This window comes from Podarcis erhardii (genome assembly GCF_964252035.2).
Source record: "Podarcis erhardii genome assembly, chromosome: 5".
NCBI classification, from domain to species: Eukaryota; Metazoa; Chordata; class Lepidosauria; order Squamata; family Lacertidae; genus Podarcis; species Podarcis erhardii.
Genome location: NC_138509.1, coordinates 94,362,255 through 94,389,014, shown reverse-complemented (window position 1 = coordinate 94,389,014; position 26,760 = coordinate 94,362,255). Strand labels below are relative to the sequence as shown.

The 26,760-nt window shown below is 47.8% G+C and overlaps 2 protein-coding genes across 5 annotated transcripts in view; one reads left to right on the top strand and one right to left on the bottom strand.

Annotated features, from left to right (window-relative positions):
• Positions 1-18,216, bottom strand: part of ECE2 (endothelin converting enzyme 2) — a 45,181-nt gene extending 26,965 nt beyond the window's left edge. The window contains exons 1-8 of one of the 3 annotated variants that reach the window (XM_081862380.1): positions 17,745-17,913; positions 17,547-17,638; positions 9,043-9,129; positions 4,965-5,112; positions 2,961-3,176; positions 1,755-1,879; positions 585-731; positions 154-219 (exon numbers count right to left, since the gene is read on the bottom strand). In XM_081862380.1, coding sequence (XP_081718506.1) covers positions 154-219; positions 585-731; positions 1,755-1,879; positions 2,961-3,176; positions 4,965-5,112; positions 9,043-9,129 — 789 coding nt within the window. In that variant the 5' untranslated portion in view covers positions 17,547-17,638; positions 17,745-17,913. Of the gene's footprint in view, positions 1-153; positions 220-584; positions 732-1,754; positions 1,880-2,960; positions 3,177-4,964; positions 5,113-9,042; positions 9,130-17,546; positions 17,639-17,744; positions 17,914-17,939 lie in introns of those variants that run through there. The other 2 variants (XM_081862378.1, XM_081862379.1) reach the window with 2 other exon arrangements.
• Positions 18,119-26,027, top strand: LOC309342344 (uncharacterized protein; the record flags this gene model as incomplete). Of its 2 annotated transcripts, XM_081862890.1 has the most annotated exons (3): positions 18,119-18,442; positions 23,982-24,039; positions 25,243-26,027. In XM_081862890.1, the coding sequence occupies 3 exons, from the start codon at positions 18,119-18,121 to the stop codon at positions 25,272-25,274; spliced, it is 414 nt and encodes a 137-aa protein (XP_081719016.1). In that variant the 3' UTR covers positions 25,275-26,027. The 2 variants fall into 2 exon arrangements, 1 of the variants encoding a protein (XP_081719016.1); XR_014156721.1 differs by lacking the exons at positions 23,982-24,039; positions 25,243-26,027 and adding an exon at positions 19,402-21,739 and having other exon boundaries at positions 18,336-18,442.
• Positions 26,028-26,760: the final 733 nt, after the last annotated feature.

The following is a 26,760-nucleotide window of genomic DNA, read 5'->3' as shown; positions in this document are numbered from 1 at the left end:
TTACCATTGAATTGGAACGGGTGTTGAACCACAGAAAAACTAACCAGTAAAGAGAAGGTTTCTCCAGGGGAAAGCAGCAAAACAAGTGGAAGTGTGCATGACCCAAAGTGAGAGGCAGGGGTTGGTACCTGGTGTGGACTGCGACCACCTTACCTTTTCGTTGGCTGTCTTGTTCAGGTAGTAATCCCGCGATGGTAAGAAAAGTCCTGACTGGTCCAGCTGCCGTGTACAAAAGGGAACCAGTGAGTCTATGCGGCAGAACACCCAGCCCTTAGCTTCCCCCACAGCTCCTTCTAGCTCCTTATAAGACAGGAGAGGGAGATAAGGAAGGTGCCTTGCGCAGGTAAGACCATAGGCCCATCCAGCTTAGTGCTGTCTACACAGACTGGCAGCAGCTCTCCCAGGTTTCAGGTACATTCTCAGCCTTACCTGGGGGGGGGGCTGAACCTGGGACCTTCTGCATGCAAAGCAGAGGCTCTGCTATGGAGTTATGGTGCTTCCTGATGAGATCAGGATGCCGATAGAGATTTCCTTCCTCCAAGCTCCTTTTGCACAGAAATGCTCTCTCAGGTAGCGGGGCTCACCTGGATGATGTTGCTGTTGGAGCTCTTGGAATCAGCACCCACAAAAACGGTGAAGAATGGAGAAGCCCGGTACGTTCCCGATACCAGTTTCAGAACTTCCATGAAGTTGCTCTGATTCCATGGGCCGGTGATGTTCCAGCCTCCAATCTGGAGTTTGGGGGTGGAGGAAGAGAAGGAGGATGCAGAGAGTAAGGTGAACAAGAGAGAAATTGCCACCAGCATCTTGCCTGCATTTTGAGATCACCTGCTGAAGTTCTTTTATAAGTGCCTCCTTCTTCAGAAGTGTGCAATGCAAGGCAATGGCATCCTGCATACGGAATGCCCAACCCAAATGACACCGGGATTTCCATTTTTTCTGCCCCATGCTAAGATTAAAAATAATAATATCCCCTGGCATTTTAAAGAGTGCCTTTCCTTAACTTGCTGCATGTTCTTGCTTGCTGCCTGATTTTAGTGTTAATATTATGGATTTTATTATAGATATTTTAGTGTTGTGTTATTAGTTGTTTACACTTCTTGTTCACCACCCTGGACTTTGTAGGACAAATGATGGTATACAAATTTCTTAAATAGTCATTTCATAATCTCAAGTAACAAGAAGGAAAGAGCTACGCAAGTTGCTAACAACCCAAGCTCCTGCAAATCCTCCCCTGCCTCCTTTTTCTGGCTTCTGTGATTTCACCAAATTCTGCCTCTCCTTCCCAATGTTTTTCTCCTGGACCTCTGACAACTAGAAATGAAAGCAGCGATTCCCAGGAGGGTGAATTTTGCATCTGCTGCTGTCTGGATCCATTTGAGCTCTAACTGAATTGTCACTGTCTACACTTTTCACATTTCATTTCCTCACTTTCATCCCACTGTGTTTGTGTGTGTGCTCACACACACACGCACACAACTGCAACTCAAGAGTACACTTCAGTCTAGTCTATAAAGCTTATGCCATAATGATTAAACTTTGTAGTTTTTGCTGCAAAAGCAACCAACGCAGGGAGAGTTCCCATTTCTTCTATCCTTCTTTTGGTGCTAACATGGCAACTCCCATTCATTGACTTCATACCCAGCCCAGCCCAGTGGCAGGAGTAAAAAGAGGGCAAGTTCTCACATGCTGGAATGAGACCTTCCCTCCTCTTCTGTACATTCTGCTTGCACCCATTTCCCTGCCAGGCTCACCTTCTCAATGAGCTCCATCAATGGCTGGGAGCCCAGTTCCTCAATCTTCTGCTCTTTAAGGCAAGACAAGTAATAGCGCTGGGTCTTCCTCTCTGCCTCGCTGCTGGAGTTGAAAGTTGCATTCTCTGCCAAGGAAAGCACACGGTTGATGAGAAAGTGCCAAGCGCTGGTCAACCTGAAGGCCCCAAGTTTCCTGGTTCTTGCAGTTTCCTGGTTCCCAGCATCTCAAGATATTCCAATGCTTGGGGTGGGGGACTGGTGCTTCCAAGTTGCCACTATTTTGGGGCAGGATTCAGGCACATACCAGCAAATCCAGATCCTGCAATTAAAGCTGATTTGGAGCACTTGCACAACAAACCAGTTCCTTCTCCACAAAAATCAAAATTTTTTTGCAAGAAGGGAAGTGGCAGGAAAATGCACTAGAAGGCGCAGAAGAATAACCGCTTGGTGCAACATGGTCTATCCTACCAGAAACCAGTGTGGTGTAATGGTTGAAGGGCTGGACTAGGACCTGGGAAAGAAGGGTTTAATCCCTCACTCAGCCATGATGCCCACTGAGTGACCTTGGGCCAGTCACTGTTTCTCAGCCAAGCCTACCTCACAGGGTTGTTGTGAAGCTAAAATGCAGACGAGGAGAATTGCTTATCACACCTTGAGCTCCTGGGGGAAAAGGCTGGGATACAAATATAATACATGTGACAACCATCTAGTGTGGAGGTTGAGTTTCTGGCCCCCGTGCACATCAGCGGAACGTGCTTAAGTGCCCCCAACCCGATTCTGTCCTTTTCCAGGTCCAAAAGGACCCACTTGATGGTGCATCAATTGGAATGTGCCTAAAATGATCGGTGTGTGCAATTCAGGTTGCTGAATTAAAGGTTTGACTCTCTTGTGCAACAAACTCACTCCCCCCCCCCCACTCCAACCACCCCACCCCCCACCCCGCATCAGACTCTGGGGAAATGCACTGCAAAGTATGGGATAACATTTGCTTGGCCCAATATCAGCTAACCTCCCAAACAGATCAAAGTTAGTGCTCAGTAAATAAGGCAGAACCCTGCATTCTTTGCGAAAACAAGTCAGGACACATGCTCGGTAAACCAGCTGCCTGAAAGGGAAACTTCCTTCTCCAATGCTGAAATTAAAAGGTGGCTCAGAGAAGAGAGACTGTGTGTGTGTGTGTGTGTGTGTGTGTAAAGAGCACCTCACCTAGCAGGTGTTTCATGATGGCCTGGTTTTGGTCCCAGATACTGTTGAAGGTGCTCCATTTGGAACGCCCGTCGGGCAGTGGATTCCGCTTGATCCAGCCCCCACATGCATACTGGTAGAAATCATCGCAGGGGTTGATCTCTCGGTCCAGGGCCTCCAAGATTTTGCCGGCCACAATGATGCAAGCTTCAGTCAGGCAAGTGGTGTGCGAGGGATCTGGAAGGAGCACACAAACACGTGTCGGGCAGCATGCCTCACCGAGAAAGAAGACCTCTTTCTTCAGCCCTTGCCATAACTTGGAAGAGTGCTCGCCATGTGTCATCCACCCCACTCTGTGCCATGGGGGGGGGGGGGGAGGAAGTCCTGGCACGGCCGTGCATTGCATTGTGAGGATTCCCAGGGCACAACGGCAAGGGGGCAGCGATAATTTACCACGGGTGGCTCAGCTCTATTTTGGCCCAGGCAAAAACGTGCCACCACAAATGATGCCACAGGTACCAAAAGGTGTGGCCCAGTGGTGAAAAGGTTATAGCCAGCCCTGCTCCAAAGACCGCCTTTGCCAATTTCCCCCTACAATTTACAGCCACTTCACGGTGGTCACTTGGTTAGCTCAGGCAACAGCAACTCAGTCTAAGCATGAACAAATGAAGCAGTCATAAATTGCTCCTGACTCCATTCCCTCCCCGTTTGCTGTTGTTTCCCTGTGCTGAATTTTAGATTGTAAGCTCCTCAGGGCAGGAATCCGTCCTCTTGGAAGTGCCGTGCACGCTAATCATGCTGTATCAATAACTATTATGTGCTAGAAATTGGCTTTTTAGCGTTGCAGCTCCAAGCCCTCTGGAATCAGTTACCAACTGAAATGAGACAAGCGTGTAGATGGCAACTAAAGACCCTTTCAATAGTAGAAATGCTTTTATTGCCTTTAGTTTACTGAGTTGTGATCTTTCCTATCTTATTTTTGTTATTATGCACAGAGCCAGTAACTCTTAGTTTCCAAGAGGCTTAAAGACCTGCAAATAAATAAATATTAATAGTACAGACAGGTCTGACCCGTGACCCTGAACAAAGCGGACGGTGTTTTTTCTGCAGCAGGAAGCAGCTGCGCGGATTCCTCAGAGGAAAGATTAATGTCCAAAAGAATCCCTGAACGTAGGTGGATCAAAATCCCCTGGCTTAAAGGAATAAGCTTGCAGCTCTCCCTCCCATGCACTCAGTTTCTGTATCTGCCCCTTGCCATTTTGCTTCCCAGCAGACCCAGGATGTTTAATTGTTGCAGGTCCAAATGGGGTGGAGGGCGATATGTGGCTCGTGGAGGATGCTCAAGTTCACTGTGGCCACACCGACTGTCAGGCGGCAGAGGAACCAACCCCCACGGCAGGATAAGACAAGGGAAAGTCCTCACCGTCTGCTTTTATTCAATACAGTGGATGCTCAGGTTGCGAACGTGATCTGTGTGGGAGGCATGTTTGCAACCCGCGACCCGCACGTCTGAGCATGCGCGGGTCATGATTCGGCACTTCTGCGCATGCGCAGAAGCACTAAATCGCGCTTTGCGCAAGCCCCGAAACCTGGAAGTAACCATTCTGGTCCTTCTGGGTTTGGCATGGTACACAACCCAAAATCGTGCAACCCAAAGCATCTGAAACCCAAGGTATGAGTGTATTTACAGAGAGAGGCTTTGGAATGTAGCCTCTTGTCTTGAGTAAATATCCCATCCCCTCCTCTCCCACTTCCTCATTCATCATCTCTTTACAGGTGGTGCTGAGGGCCCTTTGCTCTCCTACTTTTAAGGCCTGCTGGGTTCTGTCAGCCAGCTGTTCCGGCTCTGCCTCTTCCTCCACTCCCATTATCTCCCAACTTTCCACCTCGTCTTCCTCTGAGCTGTGATCTCCCTCAACCCTCTGTTGTAATTTGAACTGTCTTCTTCTTCTCTGGAAGAGTCAGGCTGGGGAGACGGTCTCCACCCTTCATCCTCTGCCCAGTTCCTGAGACCACCTCACTTACCTTTACTGTACTGGATGCCCATGGCAATGACCGAACTCAGCAGCAGCAGCAGCACCACGAAGAGAGAGACGGCACAGAGCACCAGCTTGAGTTGGGTTCGGGATCCCAGGCGACTCAGCAGGGGGCCATCGCTTTTCCTGAAGCCCACCTGGAAAGGAAGCAAAAATGGAACCAGGAAATGAAAAGAAGAAAAGGGCAAGGAGAGGTGGGATGGGTTATTAAAATCAGCTGGAGAAGTGAACTGTCTCCACGGACAGCAAAGCCTCAGACAGAGCATTGCATCACGGTTGGAAGGGGCCTTGGAAGCCCAACTCTCTGCTCGGCGCAGGAAAACATCCCTCTGCCCTGCCTCTGCTTGAAGACCTCTGATCTCAAGGGCTGGAACTGCTGACATGTGTCCCTGGACTCCTCTCCTAGGGGAAAGGGCCACAGCTCAGTGGTAGAGCCTCTGTTTTGCAAGCAGAAGGTCTCTGGTTCAATCCCTGGTGTCTCCAGCGAGGACTGGGAGACTCAACGATGTGATGCTAATGGTCTTCTGGGCTGCATCGACAGAAGTATGGTGTCCAGATCAAGGGAAGTTATAGTCCCACTCTATTCTACTTTGGTCAGACCACACCTGGAATACTGTCTTCAGTTCTGGGCACCACAATTTAAGAAGAATATTGGCAAGCTGGAAGGTGTGCAGAGGAGGGCAACCAATATAATCAAGAGTCTGGAAAACTTATGAGGTTTATGAGCCTTATGAGGAGCAGTTGAAGGAGCTGGTATGTAGAGCCTGGAAAAGAGGAGGTATGATAGCCATCTTCAAATATCTCAAGGGCTGTCAAATGGAAGAGGGAACAAGCTTGCTTTCTTCTGCTCTGGAGGGCAGGACTCGAACCAAAAGTAACAAGAAAAGAGATTCTAACTAAACATCAGGAAGAACTGTAAGAGCTGTTCAACAGTGAAATGGACTCCCTTGGGATGTGGTGGACTCTCCTTCCTTGAAGGTTTTTAAGCAGAGATTGGATGGCCATCTGTCAGGACTGCTTTAGCTGACTCCTGCATTGCAGGGGGTTGGACTAGATGGCCCCTGGAGGACCCTTCCAACTCTACAATTCTAAGATTCCTGCCTAAAGCCCTGGAGAGCCACTGCCAGTCAGTGTAGACAATGCTGAGCTAGATGGATCAATGGTCTGACTCAATATAAGGAAGTTTCCCAGGTCCTGCGTGTTGGTGGCCCATCACTGCCAGGGGGCAGTGACATACCTGACAACACCAGCCTTTCTCACCAGCAGCACCACCCTGGCATTCACATGGAGCACCCATGGGCTAAGGCCTCTCCAGGAAGGAGGGAAGTTGTCTGCCATCCCTTTTTCTGGAGGGGACATAGCTCAGTGGCAGGGCAGGCATGTTAAAAGTTCCCAGGTTTAGTCCTTGGCATCCACAGCTAAAGAGCTAATCTTCATTTGGTGGGTTGTGAACCTACGGTGGGTTGCAGGATCAACGCTGCCCTTTGAAATGAGAGAGGGGGAGAGAGGGAGAGAAGAAGAGGAAGAAGAAATACTGGCAGAGAGGTCTGAATAAATTTACTGAATAATAGATCCCCCTGCCCTATCATCATCATTCCATACCCAGCCTTTCCCCCTCATAGGACTGAAGGCAGCTTACAGATAAAAACAAGAACCATTAAAAACAATCATTAAAAAACAATGGAACATGGATAGAATCACAACTATATGCATACCAAAAAAACCTCACAACCCATTTAAAACTTACAAATGATTCCAATAAAAAAAGTGCAGCACCAGCCCTTTCAATAAAAAGAGTCAGTTCCCAACAGCCTGTTGGAACAAGGAACTCTCCACCTTCTGGCAAAAGGACAACAAGGAGGGAGCCTGTCTGTCATTTCCAGGGAGGGAGTGCCAAAGTCTGGGAGCAGCCACCGAGAAGGCCACTGCTGCATTGCTGGGGTTCAAAGCACTGCACATATACCCTTTCGTTGGAGGGGTATGCTGGTGATGTCTGAACCAGACCAACCATCTCCTTCTTCTGTGAGCAACCCACACATACGATGCCAGTGTGAACAGAAGCAATGTACCTTTTGAGTATCAGGTGCATTAAATGAAAGCACATAAAACCTCTGAAAGAGAGAGAGAAAACTCCTGTAGACAAGGCTTAAGGCAGGGCTTCTCAAAAGCTGTGGTCTGTGGACCACCAATCCTCCATGAGGTTCCTTCAAGTGGTCTGCAACACGTCTGTGAATTTGCTGCTGAAACCAGGAAATGGCACATTTCCGTCACATTAAATAATCACATAGATTTTTAATTGCATTTGTACTGCTTCTTTTAGCGCCTGGGCTGTATTGTCTTGGGACTACCATTTGAATTCAAATTGCAATACAACAAAATACAACATATAAGAAATAAAGAAGCAATAAACATACAACTGAAAACCAAACAACATCAGGCATAGTGCACTGCAATTGCTACAACAAGCAAAAAAAACCCGTTAAGTTGTTTGTCAAGACATTCCGCGATTTTCAAGTGATCCATGGGGAAATGGTTTGGGAACCGCTGCCTTAGGACTCAGGCACAGTCCTTGTTTCAAATTCCAGGATTTAGTCCTGGAACGTGTAAATAAAAAGGGGAGGAATAAGAATGTAAGAACTGCCTTTATTGGAACATCCCAAAAGATTAGTCTGGCTCTAATAGTGACCAGAGCAGCTGCCACCAATTTGGTGCCCTTCAGATGTTGCTGGATGATGGTCAACCCTGAGCATTGGCCATTCTCCCTGAGGCTGATTGGAGATGGAGTCCAAAAACCTATAGAGAGCACCAGGTTGTGGAAAGTTGGGCCAGAACTGTGGGAACTTCACAGGCCGGTCATGCAGGAGGCAAGAGTCCTCTGTGAACTGCCCCCAGCACCCCATAATCAGAGGTAGACAGCTCCTGACCACTGAAGTTTAATACGGCAAAAGCCTGTCATAAACCTCTTAAATAACTTTTATTTATGTAACTGGCAGATGGAAAAACAGCAGTCCTTTTTACCTTTCTTTATTGCTTCTTTTCCCTTTCCCTTTCCCTTCTTTTCCTTTTCTTCTCTCTTTCATTTCTTTTTCTTGCTTCTTTTCCTTTCCTTTTTTTCCTTTTGTACCTGTTTTTTCCTTTGTCTCTTGTTTTCTATACCTTACCGTATTATGAAAAGCTTTAATAAAAACCTTAACACATAAACTTTACCTCCATACATAATCTTTTAAATAATAATAATAATGATGATGATGATGATTAGCTTAAAGATAAATTATATTTCCACCACAATTTCTTCCATATTTCAAAGGGAACAGCTTTTCTAGGCACCATGAGGCAATTTCAGTATGCATGGTGCTACCTTTTCTGGATGCCAACAAAGATCTACTACACAATCCTGTGCAAGTTTACTCAGAAGTAAGCCCCACTGATTTCAACAGAGCTAGCAAATGTGTTTAGGAATGGCATTTAAAAATGTTCACGCTATTTCCTCCCAGTAGTTTTTACAGTTGTCTTTTAAAAAAAAATCTGTCTTCCTCCCTCCCTCCCATGCCTGCTCTGAAGTTACCTGTACCTTAAATGTAGTTTATCGCGCCCATCTGGTTTTTAATTATTTCATACATAAGCAACCATATCATCCAAAATAAGATCATTGTAGCTGAGACTATTAAATTTGCCCCATAAGACAAATCTCCCTGGCTTCTCTTGAGGATTAAAGGCATAATCATAAATCACTGGTAATATCGATGACTCTGGAGGGCAATGAAAGGTTTTGGCAAAGCTGCTGCCTGTGTCCTTTATGCAAGCTCTTTTGAAAGAGCTTCCCTTCCCTTTAGAAATAGCCTTTTTGCTCATCTATCTCCTCCCCCCCCCCCCCGTTCAGGCTCGGCAACTGGCTTTGGTACGGTAATTACGTAGGCAGCAGAGACAATGCCTTTATTATTAATTTAATATTGTAATTGTGCTGCCAGGCGGCAGCAGGGGCAAGTCCTCTGGGACGACGCAGGAATGCTCTCCAAGAGCCTTGCACAGATTGCTCAAGCACCTGGGAAGGGCCCGGTCTACCCTACCTCCACGCTGTCAGGAGAGATGCTTCCATCTCCGGCCGTGTCTGCTGCTTCGTCGTCCTGAAACATAGCTCGCTTATACTCTGCCATCTGAAGAGGGAAACCATGAGAGAGAGAGAGAGAGAGAGAGAGAGAGAGAGAGAGAGAGAGAGAGAGAGAAGAGGAGAGAGAAACGCTATTTGCTGGAAAAATTAACAGGCCCAACTCTCAGGCTCGCAGGCAGCACCAATTCCATTAAAGTTCCGTCGGTACTGCCAACACGATGCCATTCATAGTCCAGTCTTCACCAAAGGAACCCTGGGAGTTGTAGTTTAATTAGGGGGGTTCTCTGTCAAGGGAACTCTGAAGTGCACACAACCAAGCCTCTATGACACTTGCTTGGCATTAAATTCTGGGCTTGAGATTCATTTTTGCCCCCCCCCCCCCCGGTGTTCGTTAAAACAAGCTTTTGCATATAGGATTACAACTTAATTTCCTGTGATGAAATGCATGGCACATCTTGAAGCGCAGCTGAGCTCTTGAGTGCCTTTGTCCACGGGATATCTCCTTTCGCACTCAGCTACTCTGTTTTGAAACCCCTTTGTTCAGCTGAAGGAATGCAAATCTTAATGGGTCTAGAACAGGGGTCAGCAACCTTTTTCAGCCGTGGCCCGATCCACCATCCCTCAGACCATGTGATGGACTGGACTATATTTGGGGGGGGGGGGGAGAGAATGAATGAATTCCTATGCCCCACAAATAACCCAGAGATGCATTTTAAATAAGAGCACACATTCTACTCATGTAAAAACACCAGGCAGGCCCCACAAATAACCCAGAGATGCATTTGAAATAAAAGGACACATTCTACTCATGTAAAAACATGCTGATTCCCGGACCATCCATGGGCCGAATTGAGAAGGTGATTAGGCCGCATCCGGCCCATAGGCCTTTGGTTGCCTACCCCTGGTCTAGAATCCCATGATTTTAAGGAACAATCCAAAACTGAAAATGCAGATGTGTGGGAAAACAGTAAGAACAGCACAGGTCTGTCTACTCCAGAAATGCAGGGTTGCCACATTTTCTCCTGACAGACGTTTCACACTCTCAAGTAACAAGCAGAAATTCAACAGATGCTGCGTTTTCTGGTTTGGAGATGCAGTGATGGAGAAAGAGGCAGCGGCTGAATTTCTGCCTGTCATGCAGCAGTCAAAGGGATATAACTTCTATTTTTTAAAAGTGGCAACTCATTTTCTCTCTCTGTTAAAGACAAAGTTATTTTCTTTACACAAAACACATGCACTTTTAAAGGTATCTAATCTTTGCCAACCACTGACGGCAGCTCAGGACAGGCATGTAGCAGAGAGCAGGGCTGTTCGGGGTGGGGGTCACTATTCAAATTAGGTCGGAAGAAAATTCAAATTATATATCCAAAATAAATGACCCAAAACAACACTTATCAATCTATGCTTCCTCACACTGCATTCTCAGAATTTGCTGTTGCTAAATTTGGTCCTTCTGTTTGAGTAAGTCGCGCGTGCAGGCAGTTCCACAGCTGCTCTTCCACTTCTATGATTGCCAACTTTTGAATCTGCCCCTGAAACTGTGCATTTAATAACTGCAGGAATTAGCAGGTGATCACGTCAGAGGTTTCTAAGCTGAGGTTGGATGGCCAGATATCTGTCATGGATGCTTTCGTTGAGATTCCTGCATTGCGGGTTAGACCCAGGGCTATTTTTCTAGAAAAAGAGGTGCCAGAATAATTCACCATTAATGCCTCCCTTGTTCTCTTATAATGGCAATGGCACCCACCTGAGAGGTGTGCCAGAACTGAGTTCCAGTGAATTCAGACTGAAAAAAGCTCTGGTCGGACCAGATGACCTTTGAGGTCCCTTCCAACTTCTATTGTTTCTATCTCTATGCCATTAAAAGTTTCCTTCGTTAGTATCTGCATCTCGGGCTGCTTCTCAAAAGAGCAGAACGTCACACCCACCCACACACCAAGTCAGTTGGCAACCCTCTTTACTTCCATGGTGTCCATCGCTTGCAGAAGCTCGCAGAATTCCTTGCACCCCAGCTGAAACAGACACGTAATTTCTCATCTCTGAAGGTGATGGTCCTTTCCAGTAAATTAAAGGCCTCAGGTGTGCTGGGAGTTTTCATTTCCCCCTGCTGTGCATGGTGGCTGGCCCAGAGGGGTCGTTTGCACCCAGTCACTGCCAAATGCGCAGCTCAGCCCCAGCCTAGGTGCCAGTTTGGTGAAGAGGCAAGCCCAGCAGGGCCCCAGGAGCTGAGAGCCCGTTTATCTTCCTCAGGTTGTCATGACTGTCTTGCTGGCTCTTTTGTCTCCCTGACAAGTGTCACACTTGCTTCAGAGAGAGAGAGAGAGAGAGAGAGAGGGAGAGGCTTATCCTCCATTCCTTGGCAACCCAAGGCTCTGTCCCCTAGCAACACCATCGCGGCTGCCTGGTCCTCCTCCTCCTCCTCCTCTCTCAGCACCTCTCCTCAACCCACCATGCTGGAACTTCCCATATAAGCAGAAAGGTGCCACACTAAGGAACCAGCCAAGATGGAGACAGGCAAAGGTGGCTTGAAAGGGAAAGGCACCTCAGAGGGCATAGCTGAGGGGCAGCGCGGGAAATCTGCCCTCAGTGTTGAGGACATTTTAGGTCACTCCTTGGCACTAGCTTTCCACGGGTCTCAGCCAATTTCCCCCTCAGGAGGAATATGCAGAAAAATCACCCAGTCCATGCACACCCAAGCAGTTAACCACATGCAAGCAGTGATGAGTCATGGGAAGGAGAGATTTAAAATCGCCCCGGTTTCCTAATATTAATGAATACGATTAACAATTTATGTTAGTGTTAATTTGTACTGATATTGGGAGGGAGGGATGGCTGTCATTCTAATTAACTACTTTTATCTCATCCTTCTTCTGAAGAAGCCCTTTTTATCCTCCCAACCACCTAAATGAGGGAGGGAAGAATGAGACGTAAGTGTGCTCACAGGCTCTGCCCCCCCCCCAATAACATTTAGGGGAAAGCGGGGCCAGGGCCGGCCCTAACATTAGGCAGAGTTGAAGGGGTCAGCATAAGTGTAGCCAGGATTGTTCCTCTCACCCAGACTCTGCTTGCAAACCACATGACCTTTTTAGCTGACACCTGTGCCTCATAGGAAAGGTTGAGTTGTTAACCTGGCTGACCTGGGTGGTTTTAAAGTTCCTATTATTCTCTGAAAAGCAAAGCTCGGGAGGGAAGGGGTACAAGCAGCTTGCTGGAACCTGCTTTTAGAGGAACTAAGCCATCAAGTCCCTTTGGAGTTCTCCTCTTGACACCCTTTGTCTATGCTTGATGCAAAAGGGTATCAAAATAGCACATCCTCCAAAATTTCTCTGATGAAACTAGGGATGTCCTATCCCATAATAATAATAACAAGAATAATTTTATTATTTATACCCCACCCCTATGACTGGGTTGCCCCAGCCACTCTGGGCAGCTTCCAACATACATGAAAACACAGTAACACATTAAAAAACTTCCCTATACGGGGCTGCCTTCAGATGTCTCCTAAAGCTTGTATAGTTACTTATCTCCTTTGCTTAGGGGTCAGATAACTCCATACCCTCCAGTATTTCTCTGATGGAAATAGGGACGTCCTAAGGAAAAGTGGGACATTCTGGGATCAAATCAGAAACCGGGATGGCTTCTCCTAAATCAGTGATGTCCCTGGAAAATAGGGATACTTGTAGGGTCTGAGGAAGCTTTATATAGGGTCCTCAGCCTTTCAGAATGTGAAATGTGAGCTGACAAGATCTGAGACCTTGCAGATAGGAGAAATTGACTAGCAATGAGAGGTTTAGGAGCTGGGGGGGGGGGGTTCCCAAGCTGCCATCTGACACTGCCCCATGGATTTGCAGTTCTCTCTCCAGAGATAATAAGGGCTAGGAAAACAGGACAGGCAAAAGTAAGAAAAACAACAAGTGGATCTCAAGGTATCAAATGACATGTTTTCATGAAAATCAGGCACAGGCCTATAACTGAGGACAAAATAGTAGCTCATCCAGTATCACAGTTATTCTCAAAAAAAACAAAACAAAACAAAACAAAAAAAAACAAAACAAAACAAAAAACCCAAAAAAAACAGGCGCAAGCGAATTTAAGCATTCATAAGTTGCTGTGTTTCCTGCTTCTCTACAGAAGTTTACTTAAATCAATGGGCACAAACCTGATGTCTGAAGTAGCAATATTCATAAACCAGTAGGGGGACATTTCTTTTTAACCAGGGCATTCAGAGACTGATCTTAAGATGGCCATAATATGAACAAATGGATTTCAGAGGGAGGCTGCAGTGTGAAACTGCTGAATTACAATTCATCAAGATGTTCAACTCCATTCGTTTGGGTCTGAATCAAGACAACGGTTTCCTTTCCCAGCACAGATGTTCATTAACTCAGCACTGCTGCCAAGGGGATGGTTCTGTCACCTACCGCTGCTGTTGTAAAAGGGTCGCTGTGCTTGTCTTGCATGCATTCTAGCCAGGAGGGTTGGACCTGATGACCCTCAGAGTCATTGCTCTGGACTGGCCTTTCTCCAAATCCAGAAACATACCCAGTACCCAGAACCAGTGACTAGGGTTGAAAAACGCAACAGTTGGGTGGGGTAGGCTCCTTTGAGGGAAGGAGATTCTTACTCTTCCGCACTGTAAAAGTCAAATTTGGATAAAAACTGAACAGCGGCATACCACCAGCTATAGAGAGCAGTCATGCCAGGCACAGGCAAAGTCAGCCCTCCAGATGTTTTGGGACTACAACTCCCATCATCCCTAGCTAACAGGACCAGTGGTCAGGGATGATGGGAATTGTAGTCCCAAAACATCTGGAGGGCCGAGTTTGTCTATGCCTGAGTCATGCAGCAGGGTGGAATCAAAAGGAGCAATGAATGCTAAGGTGGTTCATGACTGGTCATCACAGAGGTGACAACCTTCTACATGAAACCTCTTACAGTTAACCCAAAGTTCTGCTACACACACAGCTAGGTGGTTCAAGCTGCTCAGGTCAGGAGCCCATCTGCTGTTTCTTTTAATACCAAGTTCTTCTTGATTCTGTTTGGTCCCCAAATCTAGTTGGGCGTTGCTTTATGCAAGCTGCTGGTGGTGTGCAATTCCGTGCCCTGGCCCCTGGAAGAGCCGCTGGCATGTATCAAAATACCACGTCAGGCTTGCAGGGCAGCCGCTACTCAAACAACACCTGTCAGTCCCAGCAGTGTGGACAAAGGTAGGCCTTGTTGGATTTCTTCCCTGGGGTTGACGGGACCTTGCAGAGGGTAAATGAAGCCCCAGGGGTTCAAAAAGGGCATTGGAGAGGAATAGTGCAAGAACAAAGAGCAGCAGGAGGAACTATGAGCCTCTGAAATAAAGGGGGAGAGACACAGCTCAGTGGCAGACATCTGCTTTGCATGCAGAAGGTCCCAAGTTCAACTTACAGCATCTCCAAGAAGGGATGAGAGAGAACTCTTCCTAAAACTATGGAGAACTGCTGCCAATCAGTGTAGACAAATTGAACTGGATGCCCATCAGTATCAGTGGAATGAAGCTACTGATGCACCTTCCTTGCCAACGAAGAATCTCTGTGCTTAATGAGATGATCCCACAAGGCAATAGTATTCCTTGTTTTTACATGTTTTTACATCCTAGCGATGGTGACGAGTGATAAATGCCGATTGCATTTTGGTATTTCTTCACTTTATTTCATTCACATCCCTAAGAATTTGGGTTGGGGTCGATGGCAGCTTAGTAAAATCATCAAGTTTGGGGAACCCTGCACCAAAATGTGGACACAGCTCTCGTCCATGTGCAGAGTTCTGGGTTTCCAAGCCTGCTGCAGCCTCAGGGATGCCGGAAGATGGAAAACATGACTTGCTTTTCTCCATACAGCCATGACCTTTCCATTCCAGTGCTGTTGTTTTTGTTTTTGTTTTTCTTTTTGAAAAAAGAGAGATTACATTTTCAACCCTTGCGTCCTCGGCATCCAAATGGCAAGGAGCCAAGGCCCAAGGAAGTGTCACCTTCACGTAGCACCGTGTGCAAGGCTTTGCAAATATACAAACACCTTGCTGAATCAGGAGCCACGCTCAGTTTTCTGATGAACAAACAGTTGGCAGGCAAAGGAAAACAAGAGTCGGCGAAGGAAGGTTCCAGCGAACCGTTGGCATCTCGGCATATGCCTTGCCAATATGTTGCCAGTGGAAATGGGCATCCCCACCCTGCCACCCACTCTACCAGCTTGAGGGATGCCCATCTCCTGGGGGCGGGTAAATGAAGGATCCATTCTCCCCCTCACTCGACAAGGCTGCATCTCTCCCTCTTGCCCCTTCTCCTGTGGTTTGTATTTCTTCGACTCCTTCCTTCCCTTGCCAGTAAAAGGCCAATGAAAATTAAGCTACTCACTTTCCTTCCAAATTCCCACACCTGATCTCAATCTTCCCTTTTTGCCCGTTGTGTTTGCCCAACAGAACAGTTGTTTTCTCACAGTCATCGTCCCCACCCTCAGCAAACTGGGTTCTTTCAAGGGGAGCTTGTGCTTCCTTCAAAGCTCACCCACAAAAAGGCGAATCACGGCAGACAAGCTTCTCTAGAAACATGGCAGGTCTCCTGCGGCTGCCATCCTTCCTTTGCTGCGAGGAGCTGCAAGACACAGCATAGGGCAGGGCTTGCCCATGCCCACAGGGATCCCCTCCCCATAGCTGAAACAGGGCTTGGAAACATCTTGTTGTGGCAGTAGAGAAGGGTGTGGTGTGTGCTGGTTGCAGGGTGTGTGTGTGCCCATGACAGTCTCACCTTTTTGCACATGTGCTAAAGGGCTCCAGAACACTGGCAGCGCTTGGCATAGGGTGTCGTGCAAGACTCATAGGGGCAGGCCAGGCCACTGCATGAGCCAACTGTACACTCTAGGACAGGGGTGGGGTGGGGCATTTCCTTGTGGCTAGCCTTCTGGGAGTCACATGACAGTGGTGGTTGGGGCCAGTGGAAAGTGGGTGTGGCCATCCACTCTCTCATACAGAGGGATAGCTCAGTTGGTAAAACGTGAGACTCTTAATCTCAGGGCTGTGGGTTCGAGCCCCACATTGGGCAAAAGACCCCTGCATTGCAGGAGGTGGGACTGGATTTCCTTCATGGTCCCTTCCAACTCGATAATTTCCATGATTTCTATGATTCTACACACATCCCCATTCATACACAGGAACACCCACCAATTCATATAAATGGAGACATGAACACCCGCACTCACACGTAACAACGGCACATTCATTCTCACATAGAACACACACACACACACATCCATCCCCACTCACACCCATTCATTATCCTCTCTCCATCTCTCTCTCTCTCTTACACACATGGGATACTTCAGGATTCCCTACAATATACAAGAGTAGTCAAAGACTCCCTTGGGAGGTGGTGGACTCTCCTTCCCTGGAGGCTTTTAAGCAGAGGTCAGATGGGGCCACCTGTCATGTATGATCCAGTTGAGATTCCTGCATTGCAGGGGGTTGGGCTAGATGACCCACGGGGTCCCTTCCATCTCTGCAATTCTATTATTCTAATTAGGTGCCAAGTGAGCTCGAACACACATTGCATTTTACATTCCTGATGCCACAAAGCTCGTTCCCTACCACCTACCCTCCTCGCACCTAATTCTCTACCACTGTACCTTCCCCATTCCCACACATCCCTGGCAAAGCACACAACAGCAAAGGAGACTGTTTGTGAAGCTCCTGGCCACAAACACCAGGGCAATTTGTTCTTGGGAGGAGGACATGCCTGCGATTAACATTTGCGCGTGGGCAAGGGGGTGTGCATGGGGGAGAGCATGCTGTTTGAGATGTGGGCCATGAAATGTTGGTGAAGAGATCAAGATGCTACTTGGATGCAGAATCTGTGATGCTGAGCTGCCAGCTTGCGGGGGGGGGGGGGGAATCCAAGGCTACATACAGAAACAGCATTCCAGGCACCATTCCTCTGCACACATTCTACCTGTGAGCAGGGCATGGGTGAATTTGTCAGTTTAGGTTTCTCCCCCTTTATCATTTTCCCACTCTTAAGTTCAGTTCCCCACATTCCCACATCACTCTGTGATAGTTATTTTTTCAGCCTTCTGGAAAACCCACCAGCATCTTAATTCCAATTTCTCCTAACATGCACAAAGCAATTCCCCCCCCCAAAAAAAAATTATAACGCACGTTATCTTCAACAATATTTGCATTCTTGCACGCGCTACTTGGCTGGAGGGCCGCATTGGAAAATTCGGAGAAGAGCGGATTTCCAAGGGCGGCCACGATTCTGGCGATATGCAAACGAGGCGGGTTCGCCTTCAGATGAGAAAACGAATCGGACCCCCTGCCTTATCCCTTCGTAGGGTTTTTCTTTCGACCAAACCTGGCAGGATCGGTAGATATTAAGTGGCAGAGCCAGGATCGGACCGGGGTGGGGGCATGGGAAACAACCACTCAGCGCCTACCTCTGGCACCCACCTCCAGAATGAAAAGTGTTTCTCTGTGTGCGCCGTTACAGAAGATGGTGATGGAGGTTTCCCTTGCTAAAAAGGTGGAGGCGGAGTGCGGGGCTTAGGGGGAAAAGTTGAGGGTGGTTCATTTCTCCATCTCTCACCCCTTCCGCCCTCCCTTCCTCGCCCCCCCCCACCATCACCACCGCCCTCCCGCGGGGCTTACTTGCATCTTCGCCTGGGGAGCGCAGGTGGCGAGGGGCGATTACGCGCGGGCCGGCGGCGTCGCGGGGCTTCCTGCTTGCCCCGCCCGGCCCTCCAGGAAAACAAGCCCGCCCACCCGGGAGCGGCCAGGCGAGGACCCGGCTCTCCTTTCCCCGAAAGCAGTAAAGACAAGGCGGCAGCTGCCGCCTCTACTTACGTTGCTGCCAAGATCCTGGAGCGCTACGTTCATGCTGGCCATGGAGACGCGGAGGGACCGGGCGGGCGCCGCCGCCTCCTAGCGCGGGACCCAGCCACGGGCGAGCCGGCCAGGAGCTGGAATAGGAACGGCGGGGTCCTCCGCCTCGTGGGCCATGCCGAGCTGCTCCACCAGGGGGGATGCGAGCCACCGTTGGGCGGGCCGGGCCCTTCAGTCCCTTCCTGCCCAGCGCGCCACGAGGAGAAGAGGCGCGCAGTGAGCGCACGCGGAGAGTTGCTATGGCGAGCCGACCATCGCAGCAGCAGCAGCCGTCGGGCCAGCAGCGCAAGCGGCGCGCTCAGCTCCTCCCAGCGCAAGGCAGACGCCGGGTCTTGCAGTGCCGCCGGCGGCAGAGAAGGTCAGCGAGCGCGGGCTCTGCCGCGAGGACCGAGTGGGTGGGCGAGCGGAGTTGCTCCGGCGCGCTCCCTCATCTCTCCATCTTTACGCACGGGCACACCCAGGCGGTGAGTTGACCGCCAGGCTTCCAGAGCTCTCTTTTGGAATGAGACCGACTCCACCGCAGAGCTTTCGGAACAAACCCTTCCCCCAAGTTGCTAGTCTTCATGGAAGCAAAAAACAAACAAACCCAACAACCCCAAACCAACAAGCCAAAATAGCCAACCAGCACAAAACACTTGGGAGAGTTCGGGGGTGGGATGGTGAGCTCCGGTTCTAGGGATGCCCAGCTAGAAGGAACAACCCCTTGCAGGCAGCCTGGTATGGCAATTTACCTCATGTACAGCCTGAGCCTAGGAAGAGTTTCTTCTTAACAGGGAGAAGACTTTCTGCACTTGCTCTTCGTCTAGTAGAGTAGGAGAGCTGGAATTTTTTTTTCACACCTGGCAACTTATGCGCCCCTTTGATTTCAGATAGTACAAGGGTAGATGAGTCTAAAAAGTCCGAGACACAATTTTCATGGCCCTCTAGCTTGGCAGGGGGTTGGACTCGATGGCCCTTGTGGTCTCTTCCAACTCTGTGATTCTATGATTCTATGATTCTATAGTGGCTCATTGGTTGCCAGATGTGAAATATATTGACATTATTTTCCTACCCCACTAATCTGCTCCTGCTCCTACTCAAACATTAAAAACAGGAGCTCTCTGTTGGATTGTTTAGCTGTGATTCCTGCATTGCAGGGGGTTGAACTAGATGGCCCTTGAGATTCCTTCCAACCCTACAATTCTATTACTGCAGCCCTGGGGTGATTTTGTGCAGGGCAGCTATGCATCGTCCTTTGTGTTTAATGCGTGTGCCATAGGATGTTCATGACTGATTCTTAACAGTAGGGATCTTTACCTGCAAAATCAAGACTGAAACTCTTGGTGCCTTAGAGACCAAAGGCCCATCTAGACTGGTGTTTCTCCCCTCCCCCATCTGGGTGTTTTCTGCAACATATAATTGTGCATTTTTTTGGTCTTTACAGCCACAGCAGATGCTGTAACTCTCCAACAGCTTGACTTCACCCCCAATGGTGCACTCTTCCATTGTCTCTCAAGGCAGACGGATGGCAACAGTTTTGCCTTAGTACTTGGCTTATACTGGACTGGACCACACACCATTAACCATTAGTACTTGTTCTGTGATGCTTCCCCAATGCATTATTGCTATATGGAGGGGCACTCTTGCAGTACAACAAAAGCGGAACAGCAACAAACAAATCAGAACCTGGAATCTTCGAGGGGTAAAAAGTTACGGGAAGTGAACTTCTCTAAGCCTTTCTTCTCAGGTCTCAAGGATCCGCAGACTGTCAGGATGTCTCTTATCTTCTGAGGTTTTGACTAAGCCAAGGGCTTTGGGGCTTGCTGATTTAGGCTGCTTCCAGCCTGCACACCTGGTCTTTGGGAGATGCCACAGCTAGGTGGTAAATCACATCCTTTGCAAAAAGTCCCAAGTTCTCATATTTAGCAAGATTTTACAATGTCTCCAGCAGACACTATTGTACACAAGTTCCGAGTCCTTGCTAACACCAGCTCTCCTGCTAAGGAAGTTTCTCATACCTCTTCCTTTCATCTACCTTGCCTTTTATGGCTCCTCTGGGGAAACCCTTGCCAATTCCTCTTGGCCTTCCTGCTCTGTCCTCCTCCTTTCTCTCTTTCCTTGTCTGCTTTCCTCTGTATTTATGTCTCTACTTCTGGGAGCCTTTCACTAGCAACTCTGCCGATCTCCACTCCTTCCCCTCCAACCTCCCCCTTCCTGAGACCTCTCTCTGACACACTTAACAGCTGCCGGTTTACTCTGCTGCTCTTTCTTCCAGCGTGCGGCCTTGCCACACCCCTTCTGGCACACTCCATACACAGCTCTCAGAGCACCTGGTACACAACTGTCCCGGTACTTCCTCTCCCAGGACTTCAGTAGGAAGCTTTGGGAGATGTTCTGATTGCAAACAAAGCAGAATGACCACCCCAAAATGTTGCAATCAGTACTGAAAGTGGGATTGTGTATAACCTTCCCAATATCATCATGTGCACAAATAGTCATGAATGCGCAATATAAATGCCATATGGAGAGGCCCTGGCTGGTTTTGGCAGAAGCTAGTGTGGACTAGGGACCACTCTGTCAGGTGCACAATGATCTCTTCACCATCATCTCATTCCTAGTAGTTCACTGTCTGTGTATCATGTACCCACTTTTCCTCCTGCAAAATTAACAGCTTGCCTGGAGTCCTGGGTCAGGGACATCAAGCTTCTGAGAGGCTCAGCTAGAAGGCATTATTTTTTAAAGGATTGGGGTGCTTCTGTAAGCTTTAACAGTGTACTTTTATTTTGGTTATTGGATGTTGTTCAGATTGTATAACAGCTGCTTTGTGAAGCTACTTTCCTAAAATGCTGAATGCTACTCTGTTCAATAAATTTAACAAATAAGGCCTAGGCAAATAAGAACAAAGTCTCCATGTATGATGAAAAGTTCAGCCAACTGACTTAGCCCCAGGAACGTCTCTCTAGGAGGGGCATTCCAAATGTGTGGGGTGGGACAAGTGAAAAAGCCCTTTCTCCCGTCACCTCCCACCTAACCTCAGAAGTTGGGCAGACTTAAGAAATGCTTCCAAAATCTGCTCCGGTGCCCACAGGACAAGGCAAGCCTGTTGCTCAGCACCAAGGAGAGTTCCTAGTGAGCAACTTGCTTTTGACAAGGCTTGGAAATTAACGGAAGTCTTTTGAGCCTCTGCATAAGAACACAGGAAGCTGCCTTAGAGCAAATCAGACGATTACCTTCAATGACTGGCAGAGGCTGTCCAGAGTTTCAGGCAGCAGTTTCTCCCAATCCTACCTGACAATGCTGGAGGTTGAACCTGGGACCTTCTGCATGCAAAGCATAGGCTGTACCACTGAGCTGCAGCCTCTGTGACAGGAGGGAGCCAGCAGGAAACCACACTGAGAAAGTTGGCATCAACTCTTTATTAGCAGAAATAGGATCTACACAGGAGTGCCAGGCCTACTGAGCGCAGCAACTCTTCTCTGGCAGGTCTTGCCCCCATGAAACACATGTGAAGACTAAAGGTCCCCACCTCCCCACAGCTGCCTAAGTCCCTGCCTCTTCAGGGTTTCCCCCAAGCAATCTGAGACTGTGCCTGAGTGAAGCCAACTTCTCCACCCTCTTCATACCTCTTCCGTTTCTGGGAGACCAGCAGGGAGGTGAGCTTGTCACCATAGGAGGGGGAGACACCTGCACCCCTTCACCATATGGATTCCTCTCTGCCTCTTGCCTTTTGGCCTCCCTGCTTCAGCTTATGCCTCTGATTCTGGACTCCTCTCTGACATAGACTCCTCAGCCGGTTCTTCCCAACCTTCCTCTGCGCCCAACCAGTCTGTGACACTCTGCTTCTATTCCACCTCTCCTGCACTCCATGGGCTGCTGAGTTGGATGCTTCCTACACTGTTGGGCTAGCAAGGTACTTTGGGAAGCATTTCCAAGGGAAGACACGCATGTTTATCCTGGTTTGGTTTTATGGACTCTGGTGCTGTGGTCTCTGGTTCAGTAGGTTTCTGCCGGCCAGCCTTGGGTTCAGTGGTCCTCTGATAAGCAAGAACATAGTTTGACTCCTTAGCTGATGACACTGTATTCTCAGCTTAGTGTCCCGTTCGCTGCTGGACTTTAGGATCACGACACTGATGATGACCAGAGAAGTCACAAGGTTATGACTTCTGGGCATGAATGCTGCAATGGAATGTGGCTGCACTTTAAAAAAAAAATCAAAATGGGCACAGGATTAAGTAGTTACAGGCAGCCTTGTCACACCCTGAGGGGAGGAAGGGAAAAATTTAAGTGCACCATTTATTTACAAATTTATAATCTGCACTTCCATAAATATATAGCAAGGCAGAGTACCAACATACAAGAGTAATAAAATCAACGAGATGCATAAAAGCACCAACAAAACATCAATAATTCTAGCTGACAACTGTCCCCCTCTTTAAAATGGTTGTGTGACTCAGGCGGTAGCCCAGATGTAAATAATAGCTGGGAGGGAGGTTTGAGCTGCAGCATTTTTTGCCTGTCATCAGCTGGGAAGCTTGATAAGTGCCATCTGGTGGAGCTGCGGGTAAACAGAAGCAGATTGTGTTGTAGAGCAGAGCATCGTTGAGGACACATAAAATAGCTGAGCCAAGAACATAGGAAAGCTTCTAGTGGAACCATACATGGCAAATAACTCCCGTGGCACCTCAAAGCCCTCTAGATTTATTGAGGCAAAAGGCTCTTGCAGACTTTTGTTGTTGTTGTTGTTTAGTCATGTCCGACTCTTCGTGACCCTGTGGACCAGAGCACGCCAGGCACTCCTGTCTCCCACTGCCTCCCGCAGCTTGATCAGAGTCATGTTTGTAGCTTTGAGAACACTGTCCAACCATCTCGTCCTCTGTCGTCCCCTTCTCCTTGTGCCCTCCATCTTTCCCAACATCAGGGTCTTTTCCAGGGAGTCTTCTCTTCTCATGAGGTGGCCAAAGTCTTGTAGCCTCAGCTTCACTATCTGTCCTTCCAGTGAGCACTCAGGGCTGATTTCCTTCAGAATGGAGAGGTTGGATCTTCTTGCAGTCCATGGGACTCTCAAGAGTCTCCTCCAGCACCATAATTCAAAGCGGACTAGACAAAAGTAAATAACCACACTAGCAGAAGTCAGTGGAATGATGTCTGCTAGTGAAACAAGACTTCCCCCCTTGCCAAAACTGCTCTGGAGAGACAAGATAAGTCCCCGAACAGCATGCAGGGGGAAGAAGATAGGAGATTGTTCCATCAGGCAAGCATAATGCAACCCTTAATTTTAAAGTCACAATTTTAATTTTAAAGCCACAGGACATGTCTGAAATTTTACTACAGTTTTTGCTTTACTGCTCTCAACTCAGCTACTCATGTTATTTGAGATGAGTAAAGCAGCCTATCCTCCAACATTTATCTGACAGGGACGTCCCATTCCATAATGATAATTTCAGTATCCATACCCTACACATCTTACTGGGTTGCCCCAGCCACTCTGAGCAGCTTCCAACATATATGGAAAACATAATAAAACATGAAACGTTAAAAAACACACCTTTCCTATACAGGATTTCCTTCAGACAGCTTGGGGGTTGGATAACTCCATACCCTCCAACATTTATCCAATGAAAATAGGGACATCCTAAGGAAAAGCGAGACATTCTGGGATCAAATCAGAAACCGGGATTGCTTCTCTAAATCAGGGACGTCACTGGAAAATAGGGACACTTGAAGGGTTTGAAGCAACAGTGGCAAATACTAAGCAGAACAACCTTATCCAGCTATTGTTATAACCTTTAATTTTTAGAAGTGTTCAGTACCTGGGGCTGTAGCAGAAGCAAGGAAGCTTTGGATGCTCAGAAGAGTTATTGAACCGAGGAAGCCTGCATTTTACCGCCTCAACATGAAATAGTGTCAAAAGACACTCCTTCTTAAATTCTTCATTCTTAGGCTGCAGTCTTAAACAGTGAGTCCTAATTTCAAACAAGCATTGATAGGGTCTGAAATGTTAATGCTACTTTCATTATGTTCCAGTTAATGTGTGTTGGATCAGCAAACCAGGATCGAGTGGTGGAGAACATGACCGGGGAAGGTACTTTGAGGCAAAATGGTAGTGAAATTATAGAAGCAGGGGACTGGCGAGGTGTATGTGGAAAAGTACAGGCATTAGGCTTTAGAAATGCTTTTCTTTTTTTGCAAACCAGTAGGTAGGATGTTTATTAAATCATACACATATAATTCAGATTTTACTGAGCTACGCCATTTGGGGGGGGGGAGGGAGAAGTTGCATATTTTAATGCTCTGCAGTATATAAAACCTTGTGCACATACAAAGGAGCATGTCAGAGAGAAAAGTCCTAGTCTAGCATTCTCACTGACATCATCACTTTTGTATGTACCGCTCTGGCATGCAAAATGCCACTGCAGATGTTAGTGGGCTTCAGATGCTGCCATCGCCAGCCAGCATGGTCAATAATTAGGGGAACTGGGAGATGAAGTCTAGCAAATCTGGAGGGCCATAGGTGCACCAGCCTGGCTTTATAAATAAGCCTCTTTCCTGATAAAAATTGGCTATCAGAGCCCGTATGGAATATATTACCTCCCCCACCCCAACCAAGGCCATAGAAAGCATTCTGACTCCTGATGCTGATTATAGACCAGGGCTAGGGAACCTCTGGCCCTCCAGATGTTGCTCCATCATCCTCAGCTGGCCTGGCCAATGGGACTCAGGGCTGATGGGAGTTGTATTCCAACAATGCCTGGCCAACAGACCTGGCCTACAGGATCCTGCCTTGGAGCATTTAAGGGCACCAGGACGATTAACAATGGAGCGGTCAAGGAGAAGATGTGAATGGCCTTTGTCGGATCAAGGCCAGGAAAGTAAGCGTTTGCCAGATCTATTTCATGAGTCCATCAATACAAGCTGCCAAGGCTGGGGTGACAGCCAATTAATAAGTGCAGCAGAGCCAAACAGCCGAGCCAGCAGCAGAAAAAGAATGCCAGTGCTATGTAACAGTGTCTTGGGAAGCCAAGTCAAAAGTAAGGGCTTGCAAGGGAAGAGCTTGGGGAAACCAACTCCAGAAAGCAGGAGTTTGGGGTCAAAGAGTCATAGGATGGTGGACACAGAGGGATTATAAAGCAGACAGGGAGATTTGAACTTGAATATATAGAAGGTGAATCCTGGGATTCTTGGGGAGTAGCCTTGAGTAATCTGCTTTGCTTTTGCCTGCCTGAAATGTGTCATTGAACTCTGATGCCTCTTGCATATTTCAACCATGTCTTCATGCACCATCCAGATTTTCCTGAAAAGTTTCTGTGGGAAGATTAAACTTGGCTGTCCAAAGTGGGAAGTTAACGCACACCAGTAGCTTCTCATGTACAATGGTTCCCAGACACTAAAATATCAATAACAGCTCTGTTTTAGGAGGAACACTCTGGGGGTCGATGCTGCCCCGACCCCAAAGCATCTGCCACCTGTGGCAGGTGCTGCTTTCTGGCAAACGGTAGGGCTGGCCCTGTACAGCTATAACATACAGCTTGGAACATATCCATGGCTTTGTGATAGCTGTATGCAGGGTGGGCTCACCCATGAGGCAAGGTGAGGCAACTGCCTCAAGCAGCAGGATCTACAGGGGCAGCAAATCCTGTTGTCAATCTTTCTTCCCCCCCTCCTTATTCCTGAAGTAAATCTTCTCTCACCCCTTCTTCCCTGATGGGGAGGGGGATGCCATTTTGGGGTCTGCCTCAGGTGCCAAAATGTCTCGGGCCAGTCCTGGCTGTATGCTACCTCCAGGAATCGGTCTCTGGATACCAGTCACCTGTGGGCTTTCCAGGTGCACCTGACTGCCCTCTGGAGGTAACAGGATACTGGGATTGACATCATCACTGTAGTCCTTTGGCTACAATTAAACAAAGTATGGGCTTTAAAGCTGTGTGTGATTTACTGTTTCATTCATTAACAGTTTGGGGCCAGGTCCCCCGCGAGATTGCCTTACCCCACATGTGCCCTCTCAACTTCTTCGATTGGCGAAATTGGCACTACTATAGGTGACACATAATACCCATTCCGCTTTTGTAAGAACTCAGCTGCTTAGTGTGGCAGTGCCAACACCTTGGAACTCCCTGCCTATTGAGATCAAGCAGCTGCCCTTCACTGTACTTTTTCTGGCGCCCGTTAAAAACATTCTTGTTTAGACAAGCCTGTCCAGACGCTTAGAAAGTCGAGGCAATCTTAATCTGTTTTAGTATTTTAACGTTTGTGCATTTTAAAAAAGGGTTGTGAATATTTTCTTGATTTTCTTGTATCTTTTTGTAAACCACTTTGAGAGATTTCTTTGTTGACAAATGGTGTATAAATTTTATTAAATAAACAAACACATGTGTTTTTATACTATACACTCCCCTATGAACCTCATTTCAAGAGCGACGTATTAATGTAATGAATGGGTATTTTTATGTCAAACTTCTTGTAGGCAAATATATACAGTATACATCTTTTATACCTTCTAAATGAAAGAATTTTTTCTTTGCACATATGCATATGTACGCAAATAGGCTGCCGTACGTCGAGAATTTCCCGGACGCATAAGGGATTCGCCCGCCGAAAACAGCGCCCGGGAGGATTTTCCGAAAGTCGCTTACAGTGTCCTTGAAAACCCGGGCGTATGGCAACCCACTTTTTTGGGCGAATTTCCTAAAAATTATCTCAAAAACTTCATTTTTGAAACATGGCAACCCTGATTATACAAAACGCATCACGTGCTTAAAAAAAAAAATACTGTTCTCTAATTTCCGCCAATTGGAAGCGGGCAGCC